The sequence below is a fragment of the Pithys albifrons genome, chromosome 28 (assembly GCF_047495875.1).
Source record: "Pithys albifrons albifrons isolate INPA30051 chromosome 28, PitAlb_v1, whole genome shotgun sequence".
Taxonomy (NCBI): Eukaryota; Metazoa; Chordata; class Aves; order Passeriformes; family Thamnophilidae; genus Pithys; species Pithys albifrons.
In genome coordinates this window covers 4712902-4732465 of record NC_092485.1, presented here as the reverse complement: position 1 = coordinate 4732465, position 19564 = coordinate 4712902, and the positions used below count along the sequence as shown (strand labels likewise).

At 48.7% G+C, this 19564-nt stretch overlaps 1 protein-coding gene across 2 annotated transcripts; it reads right to left on the bottom strand.

Moving 5' to 3' along the window:
* Positions 1 to 5201: 5201 nt before the first annotated feature.
* Positions 5202 to 19268, bottom strand: PM20D1 (peptidase M20 domain containing 1). 2 transcript variants are annotated; one of them, XR_011699794.1, is made up of 14 exons: positions 19064 to 19268; positions 16554 to 16640; positions 14897 to 15129; positions 13135 to 13221; positions 12384 to 12517; positions 11817 to 11936; positions 10994 to 11069; positions 10703 to 10764; positions 10376 to 10454; positions 9269 to 9340; positions 8578 to 8746; positions 7775 to 7874; positions 6193 to 7053; positions 5202 to 6140 (listed from the first exon to the last, which is right to left on the bottom strand). XR_011699794.1 is itself a non-coding variant. In XM_071578814.1 (13 exons), exons 1-13 carry the CDS (start codon positions 19257 to 19259, stop codon positions 6924 to 6926), a joined length of 1545 nt encoding a protein of 514 aa, XP_071434915.1. In that variant the 5' UTR covers positions 19260 to 19268; the 3' UTR covers positions 5202 to 6923. The 2 variants fall into 2 exon arrangements, 1 of the variants encoding a protein (XP_071434915.1); XM_071578814.1 differs by having other exon boundaries at positions 5202 to 7053.
* Between the last annotated feature and the right edge of the window lie 296 nt (positions 19269 to 19564).

The window sequence follows — 19564 nt, the reverse complement described above, 5'->3', positions numbered from 1 at the left end:
GGTGGGATATTGGGAAGGAATTGTTCCCTGGGAGGGTGGGCAGGCCCTGGCACAGGTGTCCAGAGAAGCTGTGGCTGCCCCAGCCCTGAGAGTGTCCCAGGCCAGGCTGGACAGGGCTTGGAGCAACCTGGGATAGTTGGAAGGTGTCCCTGCCCATGGCAGGTGGAACCAGATGATGTTTAAATTCCCTTCTAAGCCAAACCATCCTGGAATTCTGTGATTTCAAGGGCTGAGGAGCCTCTAGAGTCATTTAACTTATTCTCAGGACCTCCTGCTATGACACCAGCAAAGACCTCAAGGAAAACTTGAGACATACAGAGACATGTCTTGACACTCAGGCTGGGATTGGAGCTCCAAATCCTGCCCCCATTCCCAGCCTCTGTTCTCCTTCATCCAAATAAACCTGGGCAAGGCTCTCCTTCCACCTGCATCTTTCCTTCCTGACTCGGAAGCTCCGTATCTCTCCCGGAACAACCATTCTTGCCTCACCTCCCCACAAACAAGGCCCACCAAAATGTGACCTTGTTGACCACCAGCCCAGCTGCAGGCTCAGGAAGTGGAAGTGTGGAGACAAAAGCTGCCTGAGACAAGAACACAGAAATAGATAAAATCCCCACCAGTGCAGAGATCAGAGAGGCAGAGGATGAAAGGGCAGGAAATGGGTTTCCCATTGCAGGGAGCAGGTACCAAAGGCAACAAAGTGTTTGGAAAGGGAAGGGTTTACCACTGTTGGGTCATGGAATGTTGTGTCCATGTGTTTTACAGCAGCCACATGACTTTGGCACTATCAAAGTGTCCAGCTCTGGGCCAGCACTCAGTAGGGTGTGTAGGGTGATTCCCCCTTTCACAGAATCCAGCAAAATAAAAGGGTTTGGCCAAAGGCATTCCAAAAAATCCACCTAATCCAGAGCTGGCAGTGCCCTGAGAGGTGCCTTTGCTCCTGTTCCAGCTCCACCACTCTGTGTCTCAGATGTAAATGGAGTCCCAGCTGCCTTTGACCAAGGATCCTGAAGGAACTGAGTTCCTAATTACTCGTAAACAAGAATCCCAACAGGCAAACTCAAAGTCTGAACAGGTTATGGATCACAACTCACCCTTCAGATGTCAGTCCAGAGCAGAAGCAGCTCATGAGGGCAGACAAGGCCAGAGGGTGGCCCTGATCTGGGGGAAGAAATGCAGATCCTGGAAGTTCCATTTTGTCAGACTGGAAGCAAACCAACCCATCACCATCCCTTTTTTCCAGGGCCCACATTCCCAGTGCTCCCAGCTGTGTTCCTGTGTCACCCCCGTGCTGTGACAAACAGGGGCCAGCCCAGGCAGGTCCCTCCCGTGGGATTTGGCCACGTGAGAGCTCCTGGCAAAGAGGAGCTGAAAGGTCCTGGTTTCCTGAGCTCCACAAGGCCAGTGGTTCCGGTGAGATAGCAGGGAATGGACACCTGTCGTGGGCACACTGAGGATGTGCCTCATTGTTTGGTTTTGTTCCAGGTATGAGCTGTGAGTTCATTTATATTCACAAATTAGGCTGAAGGAAACATCCCACAAAGCTGCTCAGAGCAGAGACTGGTATTAAAAAAGTATAAATTAAAGTCATCTCAACTTCCCTCTATTTCACAGAATAGCTGATTGGAAGGGATGTCTGGAGATCATCCAGATCCAGGTGGGTTTGGAATGTCTCCAGAGGGGGAGATTCCAGATTCCACACCCTCCCTGGGCAGCTGTTCCAGTGCTCTGCTACCTCCATGGAGAGAAGTTTCCCACTCCATGAACACCCTCTCACTTCCCAAAATCCCAAAGAGGACTTTGAATTAACTTGTCTACATGCACCCAGGCAGTTCTGTAGTACCAACATTTGAAAATCCAAGGGGAAGGATATTAGATATGCAATCCATTTGGAAGGATCAAAGTGCTCCAGGAAAAGTTACAATTATTCTTCCTGAGCACTTACACAGCTTGTCAAGGAAACTGAACTCAGACCTATGCTGAAGGTGGGCTAAGAAATCAGGAGAACTAGGAAGTTTAGAGGTAGTCTAGACATGCACATGCCAGATGGAGTGGCTGCAGTCCAGCCAAAATAATTAAAATCATGAAAAAATATTCAGGTTTTCTCCTGTGGGCTTTCTGGAGGAGTTCACATCCCTCACTCTGGCACTGGATCAGCCTGTGATGGAAAGGCACTGCTGCCTTCCTCTAATCATCCTCCCCACACAGAAAACAGGGAAACAACACACTGTAGGTGACAGAAAGCACACAGAGCCCCAGCACTGACAGCCACTGAGCAGAGGGGCCCTGCCCTGAGCCAGGAGGAGCTTTTTTGGGTCAAATATCTGACCTGCAGCCAGGCCCCTCCATGGGGTCACCTTCCTACTGCAACATCAGGCACAGTGTGCAGGTGATCTGAGTATTTGCAGGGCTACAATACATGGTGTTGGATTAAAAATATACATTAAAATGCACAAAGAGCACCCTGGGAAATGCCACATGATGCTTCTAAACCCACTGCCCAGGCCATGACCAGCTCCTGGGTGAACCCATCAGTGCCAAGGAGCGTTTTCCCTTTGTCCCCTGCCCCCTGCACTCACCACCCTCCCTCCCATGTGGTCATTTCCCTTCCTGCTGAGAACTGAGTGCAGCTTCCTCTGGGGCCCACCAGCAGAGCTCTGCAATGAGCTCAGGATCTGCCCTGAGCAGGGCAGGGCCTCCCTTCCCCACACACTGAGCTCTTTATCTCCACCACCCGCTGCCCCGGGAAGCAGGACCGGAACACCTGATGTCACACAGCCTGCCCTGAGCTGCTCAGCTGAGCAAAACAACCCCCTGGGCAGCACTTTGCACCACTCCAGGCCTTGCCATGGGCTCTGAGGGGTTGGTGTGCAACCAGCAGTGCTGTGCAGAGACCTCACAGGTCACAGCAGTGCAGCTTCTTTAAAGGGTTGTTGCAGGAGCTTGAATTTGGGGACTAAGAGAACAAACACACCTGTAAAAGTTTCAAAGCACCAGCAAGTGGATGAGGATGGAACACAGTGGAAGGAATCCATGCAGGGATCAGCCTGGCAGCAGCCTGAAGACCACTGAGAAGCACAGAATTAAGGGTCACAGGCTGAGCTACAGGTGAGGAATTCTCCTGTGGAACAGCAAAGGAGACTGCAGGTTGTGGCTGAGCAGCCTCCAGATCCCTCAGTGCATGTCTTGATCTACAGCACTGGGAAGGGGAGGTTTTTCACAGCACCTGCTTGAGAAAATGGATTTCACCAGCTCCATGGAATATCCAACAAAATGGCAAAGGAGGAGACAAGAATGGAAGTGTCAAATGCAAGGCTGGAGGAAACAACTTTGTAAACACCTTGTTCCTGATTCTCCTCCAGCTCTGCCTGAACTCCACTTGGGACTGAAAATAAACCAAGCCCTGTTGAACAGGCCAGCAACAGAGCTTTCTTTAGAAAATGCAGGTGTGGAATGTGACCTTTTCTCCATCATGTAGCAGGCCCACATGCCCCCAGATCAGCTGGCCCACAGCAGGCTGGGATGGCTGGACAGCTGCAGATGAATTCCTTCGAGTTGTCACAAGAATGGCAGCTTCGTGGACTTGGGCAAAGCAGGAATAAAGGAAGTTGCTATGGATAGAACACAGAAAAATGTTAACACATTGGACTAAGAGTGTTCAATTTATATCCATTAGAGTGACACCCAGTTACCTGTTTTCAGAGCAGAAAATCAGGCTTTTCCCTCTCTGATGAGTCAGAGGTAATTGCTCTCCATGCTCAAAGCACAGTGACTCATTACAACAAAAAAAGAATAGCTCCAAGAGTTATTAATGTGTGTTTTCATGGAGTACTTGGCATCAGCAAGGAACTACTCACACCTTGCAAAGTTGTAGGTGGTCTTAGCAGGAAAGGCCAGCACCTCATCCATGCACCACTGTTTACATGGTGGCACCAGGATTCCCCACAGCACTCAGGGTAAGGGACATTCCCAGAGAAGAGTAAAATGGGGTGGAAAGAGCACTGGTTTGTCAGGAGAGGTGTGCAGACACCAAGCCATGCAGTGCCCCTTCAGAATCGTGCCAGATAAGCACAACATGGCAGCTAATGTGATAAAATAAAGAGGCTTAAGAACACAAAGGCAAAGCTGCTGCATGGAAACAAAAGCACAGAGTTATCAGAAGTGATTGGGAGAAATGGGCAGGGGTGGGGAATGTGGTTTTCCAGCACTGGGTCCTGCAGGGCACTGGAGTTCAGTGGGCTCAGGGTGAGCACAGCTCTGTTGAACACGCCCTTGGTGCAGAGGCACCACACGGGTTCAGCCCTGGCTGATGAGCAGCACTTAATGAGGCTCTGCAGAGAAATCTCATGGCACACATTTGCACAGGACCTGCCAAACCCAGCCCTGCCTCCCCAGCACTGTCTGCCCTTCACTTCTCCTTCTGCAGCAAAATGAACCTTCAGATGAAGGTCCTTTAAGGAAAAACCCTCACCAAAACCCAGAGGGGAGGGGTTTTGGTTGGGGATGGGAGATTACAGGATACAAAGGATGCTGTTTGTCTTCAGGACTCGTTTGCTGTTACAACAGGCAAATCCCCCTCCTTCCACACCACAACAGCACGACCCAGGTTAGGATTTTCACAACCTAAGACTCAGGACAGTCCTATTTTCCCATTTCTCCAGGCTGTGCAGGTCCCTCTGACTGGCAGCACAACCATCAGGGGCTAAACAATTCTGAGCCTGTCCTGCCACAGCCAAAGCAAAGGGTTTAGGCTCAGTTTTACAGAGATCTGCCAGTGAAAAAAACCCCAACAACAAACCCTCCCTCCCTCCACCTCCCACACCCGGGGCTGTATTTTATTCTGTGCTGTGCCCTGACACATCACTTTTGCTGTGGCTGCAACAGGAGTTTGCAAGAGGAATGACACCTTCACAAAAGAGCCACAGACACGTGGCTGAACAAATCACTGACGTTGGGGCACACAGACAAAGTGCAGCAAACCATAAAAGATGCAACTATTTACTGCCCAATAATGCCTGAACAGAGTTAGCTTGTTTTGTACAGAAAGGGGAGCAGCAGGGAGGGTGCAAAGATTAAAGCTGGCTGGAAAATCTGTGGGTTTGTTTTGATGGAAACTTTATGAATTGCTCTAGTGTAGAATCAGGTGTGGAAATGACTTCACTGCAATTATACAGTTACATAAAAAGACTAAGAAAAAAATCTGCATTCTTTGTTTTATTAGATGAAAACATCAATCTTGTTTCAACTATTTAGTAGATGATACAGTTGTAGCCCTCTGGCCACAATGATAAGATCACATGGCAAGTAAGAGAACGGTGAACGGAAAGAGAAGGACTCACAGTTCCATCAGGATACATTTCAGGATATTTCCTGTACATTCCAGGACATCTGACAGTATGAATTTAGAGCAGAACAACCACCCATTCCAGTGCATAACTCAAGTTCTGAACAGGAGACACATCCCTGCAGCAGGAGGTGTTTGTCAGTGTTACAAAGCAGCTTTCACCCAGGCTTTTCTTTGGCTAACATCAACTTGTTAATTATTTATTTGTTTAATTAATACTGGTAACCCCAACCAAAGAGACTGTCGAGGCCAAAAGAATTCTTAACCCTTTAGTGCTATCAAAGACAGGCAAGAAGTGCAAGATGAGAGTCAGCATCAGTGGCCTGTCAACCCCAGGATTCCCAACGAGCTGAGGCAGCAGAAGTGCTGCAGCAAAGTGGGAACTGCACAGGCAGTGAAGGAACAACCCTCTGCTTCCACTGAACTGGAATTGAAGGGCTTCACAACTTTCACAATTGAGCTCTCAGAGGAGCAGATGAGAAACACACAGTACAGGAACTGATTCAGTGAGAAGAGATGAGCAGACAACACTGGTTGAGTTTCTCATTTAAAGCTGCAATCCCTTATTCTGACATTCAGCTGCACAACATACCCTGAGCCACAGCAAAGAGACAGAGAGGAAAAAAATCACTAGAAAGACAGGAAGAAAAGTTTTCAGCACCTCACCTGTTAGAGCAACATTAGCAAGAACTTCTGGAGCTGTAAAAGAGAGTCAGAGATCAGTGCATGCCTGGGAGGCCTTGGCAGTAGGGAGTAAACACTGGCACTGGCTGAGAGCATCCCCTGGGGAAGCAGCCTGGGAGAATCCCCTGGGGAAGCAGCCTGGGAGAATCCCCTGGGGAAACAGCCTGGGAGAATCCCCTGGGAAGCAGCCTGGGAGAATCCCCTGGGGAAGCAGCCTGGGAGAATCCCCTGGGGAAGCAGCCTGGGAGAATCCCCTAGGGAAACAGCCTGGGAGAATCCCCTGGGGAAACAGCCTGGGAGAATCCCCTGGGAAGCAGCCTGGGAGAATCCCCTGGGGAAACAGCCTGGGAGAATCCCCTGGGAAGCAGCCTGGGAGAATCCCCTGGGGAAACAGCCCATACCCAGCAGTGCAACAAACCCTTAGTGTGACTCTACCAGTGACATGAAACCTTTCACCATGTCACAAACCTTTCACGTGAGCTGCTGACAGAATCTCATTTGTGAAAAATCAATTAACTGTGTCAAACGAGTTTGGCAAAAGCCCACAGGATGATTCACCTCTTACTGGTGAGTGACTGCTGATTAAAGCTTAGATTTTTAAGTGACTACCAATTTCAGAGGCTTAAAGACAGTGCTGAAAAAATTACTATCAGATCAAGGGCTGCATGTCAGACCAGGGAGGAGCAGAGATCAGGGTTATTTGCTGGGTTTTATCCAGGTTCTGTGGCAAACCACACACCTTCCTAAAGCAGCAATCAGTGCTTTTTCCATCTGTATGTAAACCACGATAAACAACCCCCAAATTCCACATGTGGCTCAATACACAGGAGCACCTTCAGCCCAGCCCCCTGTGCCCCCCAGTCCAGCTCAGCAGCTGCTCTTCCCAGGGTGTTTCTCACAGCTCATGGGAGCTGGAATGGGGCTCTGGAAGAGTGTCCATGTCACAGTTCTTAATCAGCTGGAAGAGGAACTCGACCTGTTTCTCATAATTCTCAATGGAGATTCTCTCATTCAACCCATGAATCCTGGAAGAAAAAGAGGAATGTTTTTTATTTCATTGTGAATTTGTGACCCATCTGCACGAACTCAGCACCTTACCTGCCTGTTTGCTTCATAAAGCAATGTACAACATAAAAATACAGGAATATACAGCATATTCTGCACTATAACCAAACCAAACTTACTCACTCTAAGGCTCAGAGCACAACTAAGTCTATGGTGTATGTGGAAAAAAAATCCTAACAGTATTCCAGCTCTCTTCCCATTTCTTGGCCAGTTATGTCACTGTCCTTCTGCATCACCTGCACCTCAATAAAATGACACAATACATGCTAAATAAACAAACAATCCCTTGCATGATGATGTTGTTACCACTTTAATTCAGGAAACCTGATTTCCAGCTTTAAGGAGTGGAATATGTCCAAAAATATGCATAAATCTGCTGGACAAGGCCAACTACCAGAACAACACCTGCACTAAAGGATCCAGTGAGCTCCACAGCTTTGCTGAACCACCAAATGAAACACCCAAATGAGCCCTGTCTGCATCTGAGGGAACAAATCAAGGGCTGACACTCTCCCAGTGTAATTTCCACCCCTACTGGAGCAGCACCCAAATCTGCAGGAAATGAGTGGCCTGACAGAACGTGAGGCCACACCACCAGCATGCCAAGGTACACAAGGCTGGGTTTCCTTCTGCACATGGATCTCCTCTCTCCCTGCAGCCCCTGTGCAGGCAGGGCAGTACCTGGGCAGATCCTCTGCCCTCAGGAGCAGCGGGTTGAAGCGGTAAATGGCGTTGGTGACGTTGGTGAAGTGCCTGCTGTCCGTGTTTCCAATGCACGTGCCTGGAAAACAAAGCTCAGGCTCACTCTGCATCACAGCAGCAATTTCATGACCCACATTTTCCCCAGGAGAAAGGAAAGGCATCTGGTAACAGCTCTGTCTAAGCACTGCCCACACCAAAAGCAGCAGCACTGGGAAGAGTGGACTGGGACATCCTGGAGGGACATTGTCTCCTCCAGGAGCAGCAGCTGAACACAGAATTCAGTCTAAGAACAGCCATGACAAACAACCTCTCTAAAAGTCTAAGCTTCAAACTGCAGTTCAACAAACACCACAGAATTAGGAAGGAGCTGAAAGAAAGGGAAGGGCTGGGATCATAAGTAACAATACAGAAAAGCAGGAATGGCTTTGCCAGCTACGAAAACAATGAAAGAAGAACTAAAGCAAGAAGAAATCCTCCTCTCCCTCACAATTCCTTTCTTCCCTGAAGAGATTCCTTTGTATGTGCAGAGACTCCAATTCAAGGCTCATTGTTTCTGTCAGTTTCCTGTTTGCTTTTTTACTTCCACTACTAAAAAACAACATTACAGCTTTTAAAGCCTAAAGAGGGAACGGAATAAAAAGAGGAAAAACCAGCTGTTTCCAGTAGTTAACAGCTGGGGTGGAGAAGCACACAGCAAATGGAAACAGGTCAGTGCTGGGGAGGGGGAGAGAACAGCAGGGCAGAAGCTGGAAAGGAAACACTCATCATGTGCCTGCTGTTACCTGGGACTACACTGTCAACATCTGGGAAAGTATCCAGAATGGTTTTCTGAAGAATATGGACTGCAAATGTCTGCTCATCCCAAGGACTGATGGGGAGGGGATCAAAGGCCTCTACTACATCAATCTTCACTCTGTCATCAGCAATGGTGTTTCTCACTGCCTCCAGCACCTGTGGGTGAGACAGAGTGATTAAATAAGCACAAGAATTGAGAAAGCATCCCTTAGAGACACCAGCAGATGTTCTGCTTACCAGAAAACATTTGTCTGTGAACTGTCAGTTGTGGCTGCAAATACAGATGACAGTTAAGACTGAAACTGTGTGTCAGTCTCTCTTCCTCTTACTCAGAGGATGGCTGGTGTATTTTAACTCCAGTGCAATCACTGTCTCAAGGTATTCCTGAACTGCCCCAGCCCTGAAAGGCAGGGGGTCAACCTGCTGCTCCTGGAAGTTATGTCATCCAAATCATCCAGAAAAAGCTTCCAGAGAGAGAAACTTCCAGCAAAGCTTGGGAAGGGAAGATGTTTTGTACTGATACTACTTCACAGCTGGGCTGGACAGGCACTACTGAAGTGTGCAGGACTCCCATGGTGTCACAGGTCCCAAACCTCAATACTCCCATTCCATAATCCCACAGGATCCCCGTGCCCTTTGGCACACAGGAATCAGAGCCTGCAGCCCCACTGTGGGTACCTCAGCTGCTGTCTCGGCCGAGTGGATCCGGAAGTTCACCGTGGCTTTTGCAGCAGAAGGGATGACATTCACCTAGAAAAGGGAGGGCCAAAACTGAAAAGGAACTTACAAACTCGCTGAAATGCCAACTGCAACTCAGAAACTCAAAACAACTCCAGGCCTCAGCCTAATGCTTCACTGTTTTCACTAAGTGTGATATCTCTTTCTGTGTTGAAATACTGTAAATCTCATCTAAAATGCAGATAAACACACAAAGAAATATTCATTAATTCAACAAAAATGAGGTCAGCTCTTACATAGAAGTTTTTATCTTCAGAAACATTATCCTGAGGAATTCTGAAACTTTATTTTGGTTTCCTTTTTAAGCAATGTTTTAACCTCATTGTCATGTTACTTTTCTCCAAATATAAGTCGCTTAACAAATGATGTTACTGAACACACATAACTCTTCTTTTCTACAGAGTATTTATAACTTTGTTAAACAAAAACTGTGTCATCTTTAGGAAAAAAAAACCAACCAAGGAACCAGGGTGTCAGTTCTCTGCTGGCCACTCCGTGTCACTGTTCAGCCACTGCATCTTGTTTTCTTGGCTGGTGATGCTTTTCATTAACAGGTTTTTTCAGGGCCACACCAAACAGCCTGTTTATTTTCCAGGGCTCCAGTATTTTTGGGCAGATACACCCCCTTATCAGGGTAAGACCTGGCTGTATCAGCCAGAAGGTGTTATCTCTCAGTCCAAGGTGCACACTAATGCTGCTTCAGGCAAACACCAGACCTGTCCTACAAACACAGAACCCCTCCTGGGCCAGGGAAGTGTTTATGACTGTGAGTTTCAATTACTGTCATGGACACTTTGGTGGATTACAAAGAAAACACTCCTTGTCTATCCTAAAACATTAATAATCTTAACAGAGGAGATCAGGTGTTTCTGAAAGGAGGGGATTTTCAGCTGTAGCCAAACCCAAGCCACATCTGAAGTAAGAATGAGACTGGTGGTGACACCACACAGTGTCCACACTGACCTTATAAATGGCTATAAACAGCTGGAAATCAACTGTTCTAATTGTCTCATCATTTTACATGGAGAAAAATCCAAATGGAACTACCTTGATTCCTGCATTAAACACGGTGACTGCGGTGGTTGTTCGAATCAAGGCGTTGGTGGAAGGCTTTGAGGCCAGAACTCTTAAAAAAAGAAAGAAACAAACAAAAGTTTTCAAAGAAGTTTAATATTCCTAAACCACAGGCCCCACGATTCCACAGGCAATAAGCTGAATGATGGTTTGTTCAATCAACAAAGTGGTTGTTAATAGTAAAGCACTGAATTGTCTGAACTATAAAATGATACAAGTGATTTTCTGCAAAGATTAGAAATGGCTTCATCTTTTAAGGGTGAGAGGCTGGGGGTGTTTCTCAAAGATCTGTTTTCTTACCTGCTCACAATGGGTGAAAACAGCCACAGATTGCTCATGATGAGATTGAGAGGAAACCTGAACTAAGGGGAAGAAATAAAGCCACAAATCAGAATGTTTCCAGTGCTCAAGAGCACAGTGGAGTCACTTGGCTATGGCTGAAACAATTCCAGCAGGAACAACTATCTGGGAGAAAGGCCAGCTTGAGTCTTCTCCTCTCCAGAACCTATCTGTGCTTCACATTCATGAGCTGGGTTACTCTTCACTTATTAATATGAACATCTGGGAATGGAATCAAGCTCCTTTCCTCACCTCTGCTGCAAGGTGCTCCATAGTCATGAGCTCTGGCCCGTGGCCAAACAGGTTGCGCAAGGGATTCTGCTCCAGTCTACAAAACAAACATTTGGAATTGAAAAAAATCTCTGACTGTTACTGCTCCAGAATGCTGTCAGGCATTTGATTTCTGAATTCTGTTTGAGATGCAATCACACTTTCCTCTCATGCTGAGTGAATCTGCAAGCACAGCTCCACAGACTTCTGGGCGTTCCAGTTACACACAAAGACTCTCTCTGAAAAAGAGCTGAAAAAATCCCAAAGCCTGACTCCTATAAATACATGGAAATCTAGGAAAGTATCCCACCAAACCCCAGCCTGTCTGGACATGGCAGGTTTTCCCAAAATATATATTTATTAGCCAATTTGCTTTCTACACAGACATGGAAAGAGGTGATTTATGCAGCCACATTACGACTCTACACCGTGTCTATTGGCTTGGAGAATTCCCAGCTGAGGTAACAGGTATGTGCAGGAATAAATTCCAGAGAAATCCTGCCACCCAAACAAAGGAATCTCTATTGCTACAGAGTAAATTAGGGTAGATTGCACTTGTCTTGCTTTGAAAGAATCGACTGACACCAGGAACAGCTGAAGTGGAAAGACACTGCAGACACCTGGCAATTGTCCCTTCACTGGGAGTTGCAACTCTGCCCTTCAAAGTGAGTGACAAACTGCAATTTCAAATATATTGACAGGAATTTGAAAAAGACTCTAAACACAAATATTAAAAAAGTCACCTATCAGTGACTTGGGAGTCTGCTTGACTGTCTTTGATGTTGGATGACAGGGCACCTCTCACCTGGACATGGCTGCTGCAAGAATGCCAATACTTGTCTCCTTGGGAGGAAAGGATGAATGTCCTGGCTCTTTTTCCACAGTGAAGTTCAGTGTCATTGAACCTTTTTCTGTGACAGCAACTCTGCTCAATGATAAATAAATAAATCAATAAATAAACAAATAAATGATTCATGCAACTCTAAACACACATGCACAGTAACTACTCTGCATAGCTTTAGTATCATAAAGAACACCCAAGAAGCAACAACAATAAATCATTATCACAGTATTTAGATGTCTGGAGGACTGATGTCTTGGCTCCTCATCCAGTGAGAACTCTACAGCACAGAATTAAAATGCCTGGAAGGGTTAAGTGGAACATTCTGCTTCTGTCAGCACAGCTGTGATGGACAGCAAGCAAAGGCTGAAGGTCCTTGGCTTGCACTTTGTGCCACTGCTGCAGCTTTAGTAACACCAACGCTGCCACACGCCTTGCAGACATCCTGTAGTGACATTAGCAAGGCCATTTATCACTAATTAATTACTGAAAATGAATCACTTTCATCATGAGCACTTGTGTCCTCCTTACAGAGCCACTGGCTTCTTCACTCCTGCAATGATCCCATCCAGCACTGCACTTCCCTCATCCAGCAGGAAGGAGAGTTTCACTCCTCTGGCTTCCAGCAGAGCTGCAATTTTCATTGCTCCCTTCCAGCCAGACACCTGGGGGAATCCAGACACAGGAATTGTTTAGATGAAGCCACAGCACTGAGAGGAACTCTGGAGAACACCTTGTGCTGACAGTGCCTGTGCTGCAATACAAAGAATGAAGGAAATCCCCTGGGGAACAGCTCAAGAGCAACCTGTCAATAAGAGATTGTCCCAGCAAATTTCCTTGGCCTTGGTTAATGGCCTGGTGGCAGCTGGATTTACATCCACCCTCAGGAGTGCTCTCCCTCACCACTCCCTCAGTGCTGCTTGAATTTCTGCTGGTTCTTAGACACAATGATAGCTCAGAGCTATAAGCTCCACAGATTAGCAATTTTAATTGCTTTTCATGGTCCTACATGTGCTCCAAAATGTGATTCCTGTTTCACCTTCCCTGCACAAAGAATTTGAGCTACCACCCTACCCTGTTCTTTTCTTTCCTCCTCACACCAAACCCTCTTCAGCATCACTTAAAGCCAAACAATCAATGTACAACTCAACACAGAATCTACCCACAGAACCAAGAAAAACAGGAAAGATGTTCCAGCTAAACAATGTTTAAAAGCTAAAGCCTTGTTACCTACCTGAACAATGTAAACAAGTGGCTATTTCAGTGAAATGAAAGCAAATACCTCCTCATCGTGTCCAATCCCCACGTAGAAGGACCGGCGGGGTCTGTAGTTTCTCCTCAGCAGAAATTCCAGAGCTTGCAGAATACCCTGCAGGAAAAGCAGAACCTGCTGTACCATCCCTGTGTGTTAATAAGGAGGATAAATGTAAAGAAATGCAGTGGGATGGAAGAAAAATGTGATGCTTTCACAGCCCTTAAGGAGACTTTGTCCTGTGCACAGCTGAGCTTTGAGTTCTGTGGCTCCTGCTGAGGATATTCCCATTCCCTGGGAAAAACAGTGCAATATTTGGGATCAATAATGCCCTGATGGGCTGCAGTCAGTGCATTTGTTCTTTCTACTGATGTCAGTGACAAACTGCACAGGAAGCACCACAGAGTTGCAATTATCCAAGGAATTCCACACACAGATTGGCTTTGATTTGAGCCACCAAATCCAGTGATTTTAATGAGCAATATATTTAGTACAAGAAGTGTCAACATGACAGAAACAAAATGAGAAACTTAATATGAAGAATGATAAACCAAATCTACCATCTGTAATATAGTTCTTATATTATTACATCTCATTTTTCAATTTAAATTACTAATTTTTCACATCAGAAGAAATCATCTCTTGTCATCACCCATTTTTGCCACGTTCACTTAAATTCCTATTTTTTTTGTCACTCTATTTCTCAGAAAAGTTGGGAGAACACTGCAGGGCTTAGGAATTTATCACCAGCTAAAGAGAAAGAAGAGATTACTCCAATTTACCCTTTCCGGGCTTAGAATCACAGAATGGATTGGGTTGGAAAAGACCTCCAAGATCATCAAGTCCAACCCTTGGGCCAACTCCAGTCCCTTTACCAGATCATGGCACTCAGTGCCACGACCAAGCTCAGCTGAAAAACCTCCAGGGATGGGGAATCCACCCCCTCTCTGGGCAGCCCATTCCAATCCCTGAGCACTCTCTCTGCAAAGATTTTTTTTCTGCTCTCCAACTTCAATTTCCCCTGGCAGAGCTTGAGCCCATCGTGCCCCCTTGTCCTATTGCTGAGTGGCTGGGAGAAGAGACCAACCCCCACCTGGCCAGAACTTCCCTTCAGGCAGTTCCAGACAGTGCTGAGGTCACCTCTGAGCCTCCTCTTCTCCAGGCTGAACACCCCCAGCTCCCTCAGCCTCTCCCCACAGCACTTGTGCTCCAGTCCCTTCACCAGCCTCGTTGCTCTTCTCTGGCCCCGCTCCAGCCCCTCAAGATCCTTTCTGACCTGAGGGGCCCAGAACTGAACACAACACTCAAGGTGTGGCCTCACCAACACAGAGTCCAGGGGAAGGATCACTTCCCTGGTCCTGCTGGCCACACTATTTTTGATCCAGGCCAGGATCCCATTGGCCTTCTTGGCCACCTGGGCACACTGGTGGCTCCTGTTGAGCTTCCTGTCCCTCAGTCCCCCCAGGTCCCTCTGCCTGGCTGCTCTCCAGCCACTCTGTGCCCAGCCTGGAGCGCTGCAGGGGGTTGTTGTGGCCAAAGGGCAGGATCTGCACTTGGCCTTATTGAACTTCATCCCATTGGAATCAGCCCATCTCTCCAGTCTCTCCAGATCCCTCTGCAGAGCCCTCCTGCCTTCCAGCAGGTCGACACTCCCTCCCAGCTTGGTGTCATCAGCAAATTTGCTGATGATGGACTCAATCCCCTCATCTAAATCATCAATAAAGATGTTAAACTTTTGGAGTTAAGATTATGTCTTTGATCTTTCTGAAATGACATTACCCAGAGGACATACTATGGCAGAGTTTTTGTTATCCAGCGTTCCCCGTCCATAGATGAAACCCTCGTGCTCTGCAGCTGAGAAGGGAGGGAAATCCCAGCCCTGAGGGGGAGCAGGAACAACATCCATGTGTGCAAGCAGCATGTAGGGCAGCAGGGCAGGGGCAGAGCCCTGCACAGTGAAGAGGTGGCTGTAATTCCCAACTGTTTCATGATGGATGAACTTGGAAGAAAAGACGGCCGGGAAAACTGTTGGGAAAAACATTAAAAACACATGTAAGAAAAAAAATAGAATAATGTTCAGTTTTAATATTGTATATTCCATAGAGCTGTCACCTACTTGCCTTCAGGGAGCACTGCAAGACTGATCACAAGGGAGAACAGTTCTCACACTCCATCTCATTTTCACAGAATCATAGAATGGATTGGGTTGGAAAAGACCTCAGAGATCATCAAGTCCAACCCTTGATCCAACCCCACTGTGATCACCAGCCCAGGGCACTTTGTGCCCTGGGCTGGTGATCACAGTGGGGTTGGATCAAGACATGGTGGATTCTCACTCAGTGCCACATCCACAGAATCACAGATTCATAGAATGGATTGGGTTGGAAAAGACCTCCCAGATCATCAAGTCCAACCCTTGGTCCAACTCCAGTCCCTTTACCAGATCATGGCACTCAGTGCCACGGCCAAGCTCAGCTGAAAAACCTCCAGGGATGGGGAATCCACCCCGTCTCTGGGCAGCCCATTCCAATCCCTGAGCACTCTCTCTGCAAAGATTTTTTTTCTGCTCTCCAACTTCAATTTCCCCTGGCAGAGCTTGAGCCCATCGTGCCCCCTTGTCCTATTGCTGAGTGCCTGGGAGAAGAGACCAACCCCCACCTGGCCAGAACTTCCCTTCAGGCAGTTCCAGACAGTGCTGAGGTCACCTCTGAGCCTCCTCTTCTCCAGGCTGAACACCCCCAGCTCCCTCAGCCTCTCCCCACAGCACTTGTGCTCCAGTCCCTTCTCCAGCCTCGTTGCTCTTCTCTTCTGAGTTAGGTTGGAAAAGACCTCTGAGATCATCAAGTCCAACCCTTGATCCAACTCCAGTCCCTTTACCAGATCATGGCATGTCCAAGCTCAGTTTAAAACCTCCAGGGATGGGGAATCCACCCCCTCTCTGGGCAGCCCATTCCAATCCCTGAGCACTCTCTCTGCAAAAAGTTTCCTTCTGATCTCCAACTTCAATTTCCCCTGGCAGAGCTTGAGCCCATCGTGCCCCCTTGTCCTATTGCTGAGTGCCTTGTAATTAAAACTTTCCTCTACAAACCAGGAATTCTTGTTCACCAGTGCTGGAGCAATGATGGGACCTCCAAAAAACTGGGCTGAAGCAGCAGCACTCATCCTGTTTGTTTGGTTTTTTTTCCTAATGGCATTTAAGCATCTCAAGGACCAAAAACCACCAGTGCAAAAAGTTGTTTAAACCTCCTCTGTTCAAGCTTTGGCCACTGATACCCCAAAAATACACTGTTGAAGAGAGGACACAAGTGTGTCAATTCTGAGAGGTCTTTTATCATGAAAACAAACTAAAAATGTGTTCCATTATATTTAGGAACCATAAAGACAGTCTTCAATTTGTTTATGAAAGGGAAATTGAGCAGCAGAGACTGCTAAGAATGAAATTTTAGTACCTTTCTGAATGTAACTCCCAAATTCTGCCATGGCTGTTGTGTTCAGTTCCTCTGGGGACACAGACACAGTTGGGATTTTAATGGCACCTTCAATGAAACACAAACCACAAATCACTCAGCACTGAAATAAAACAATACTTAAATTGCATTTCAAAAGGGGAAGTGTATTTATGTTCCTGAATATTTTCCAGGCTTTAAACACTATTTCTCCCAGCACAGCACGAGCTGCCAGCATCAGAAAAGGCTGATGAGCTGTGCACAGGCAGCCACCAGGACTTCCTAACACTTCAGCCAAGGTATTTCTCTTGATAATTTGACTCCACTTTTCATCCTGAAGTGTTGAATGATGTTAGAAATGCTACTGTCCAGGAGCAGCTGCAATTTGCTTGGGTGATCTGATTCCTCATAAACTGCTCTGGCAGCTGAACAAGCAGCTTAGTTGGCAGTTCAAGGTTCTTTCTCAATAGTGAGCTGTGTTGTGATGGCAAGAGTGTTATTACACACTCAGACTGCTCCAAGGACTAAAATATATAAACAGACAGGGCTTTTGTTGGTACTTTTAGTCTGCTTTGTCATCTAAACAGGCTCAGACACAGCTGCTCTCCAACATCCAGCCCCTGTCCCACAGAACTTGGCTTTAACTTCGTCCCAGTCCCAGCTGCCTGTGCAAAGAGCACATGTCAAGTCAGGTTACAGATTCTTCTGAGGTCGTGTGATTCAACAATTACCACAAAAATCTGTTGTGACCCTTCATTTTCCCATTAAAAAAGTATGTAAACACCATTTGCTAGGCAATAAATCCTACAAACAGCAAGGTATGAGCATTACACACCCCAGTCCTACTTGAACAGTGCAGGGCTGTCACTCCATGCCAGCCTGTGGTTTCCTGCACAATGCCAGCCCTCTTGGGATCTAATCCCCTCCAATCTCTGCTTTCCTGCACACTGCCAGCCCTTCTGAGAGTTAAAGCCCTTCAATCTCTCCTTTCCTGCACACTGCCAGCCCTCTTGGGATCTAATCCCCTCCAATCTCTCCTTTCCTGCACACTGCCAGCCCTCCTGGGATCTAAACGCCTCCAATCTCTGCTTTCCTGCACACTGCCAGCCCTCCTGAGAGTTAAAGCCCTTCAATCTCTCCTTTCCTGCACACTGCCAGCCCTCCTGGGATCTAATCCCCTCCAACCTCTCCTTTCCTGCACACTGCCAGCCCTCCTGGGATCTAATCCCCTCCAACCTCTCCTTTCCTGCACACTGTCAGCCCTCCTGGGATCTAATCCCCTCCAATCTCTGCTTTCCTGCACACTGCCAGCCCTCCTGGGATCTAATCCCCTCCAACCTCTCCTTTCCTGCACACTGTCAGCCCTCCTGGGATCTAATCCCCTCCAATCTCTCCTTTCCTGCACACTGCCAGCCCTCCTGGGATCTAAATCCCTCCAATCTCTGCTTTCCTGCACACTGCCAGCCCTCCTGGGATCTAATCCCCTCCAATCTCTGCTTTCCTGCACACTGCCAGCCCTCCAGGCACACTAAACCCCTACAACCTCTCCTTTTCTGCATAATGCCAGCCCTCCTGGGATCTAATCCCCTTCAATCTCTGCTTTCCTGCACACTGCCAGCCCTCCTGGGATCTAATCCCCTCCAATCTCTCCTTTCCTGCACACCAAGCCCCTCCAATCTCCCACGTCAGACGGCACAAACACAGCAGGCTGGGCATGGTGAGGCTGCCAGGGGGGAGCAAAAGAGGGAAAAAACCCCACAGTGACTTATCGAGGGGACAAAGGGATGCCTGGCAATCGGGGGTCTGGTGCTTTCTGTGTGAACAAGCAGGGAATGGTGGAGAAAATCAGCATGGGGAGAAAGTTGCTTCAGGAGAATCCCGGAAACACTGAGGTTGGAAAAGCCCTCCCAGCCCATCCAGTCCACCCTGTGCCTGATTCCCACCTTGTCCCCCAGCCCAGAGCTCTGAGTGCCACATCCAGTCCTTCCTTGGGCACCTCCAGGGTGGGGACTCCAAACCTCCCTGGGCAGCCCCTTCCAATGCCTGACCACCCTTTCCATGGAGAAATTCCCCCTGATGTCCCCCCTGCCCCTGCCCTGGCCCAGCCTGAGGCCGTTTCCTCTCCTGTCCCTGTTCCCTGGAGCAGAGCCCAACCCCACCGGCTACAACCTATTTCAGGGAGTTGCAGAGAGCGAGAAGGTCCCCCCGAGCCTCCTTTTCTCCAGGCTGAACCCCCCCAGCTCCTTGGGTCGCTTCTGCTGCTCCAAACCCTTCCCAGCTCCGTTCCCTTCCCTGAATCGCTCCAGCCCCTCCTTGTCCCTCCTGTCCTGAGCACCCAGACCTGGACACAGCGCTGGAGTGCCATGCCCAGCACAAGTGCCAATCACCCCCTGCTCCTGCCGGGAGCCACACCGGGTTCCTCCCAGCCCAAGCGGCCCCTCACGGCTCCCCCCGGGCCTGGGCCCCGCCCTGAGGGCGGGCGAGGGGCGCTCGCACTGCGCGGGCCCCCTCACCTCGCAGCGCCTCCTTGAGCTCCAGGCGCTCTGCGGCGCTGAGGGCGGCGGTGCCGGCGCTCCGCGCCCACAGCCGCGGCAGGCGGGCCGGGGGCGGCAGGAGGAGGGCGCGGAGCAGCACCGTGGCCAGCAGGGCCAGCACCGCCGCTCCCAACCCCACCGCGGCCGCCATGGCCACCCGCCGCCCGCCCGCCATGCTCGGACCCCGCCGGCACGGGCGTGGCGCTCAGCCAATCGCCTCCCGCCCCGCCGTGACGGGCGTGGAGCTCCGCCAATCGCCGCCCGCTCCGCCGCGCGACGACCAATGGGATGTGTGACTGGGCGGGGTGGTTCCGCCTCCTCTCCCCGCGGGTGCTGCTGGGAGTTGTAGTTCGCGGCGGACAGAGGGAGCGCAAAGGGTTGCTCAGCCCGCTCTGGAATCGCGGAGTGACGGCGTGGTTGGGGTTGAAGGAGCTTAAAGATCGGGTTGTTTCACACTCTGCCATGGGCAGGGTCACCTTC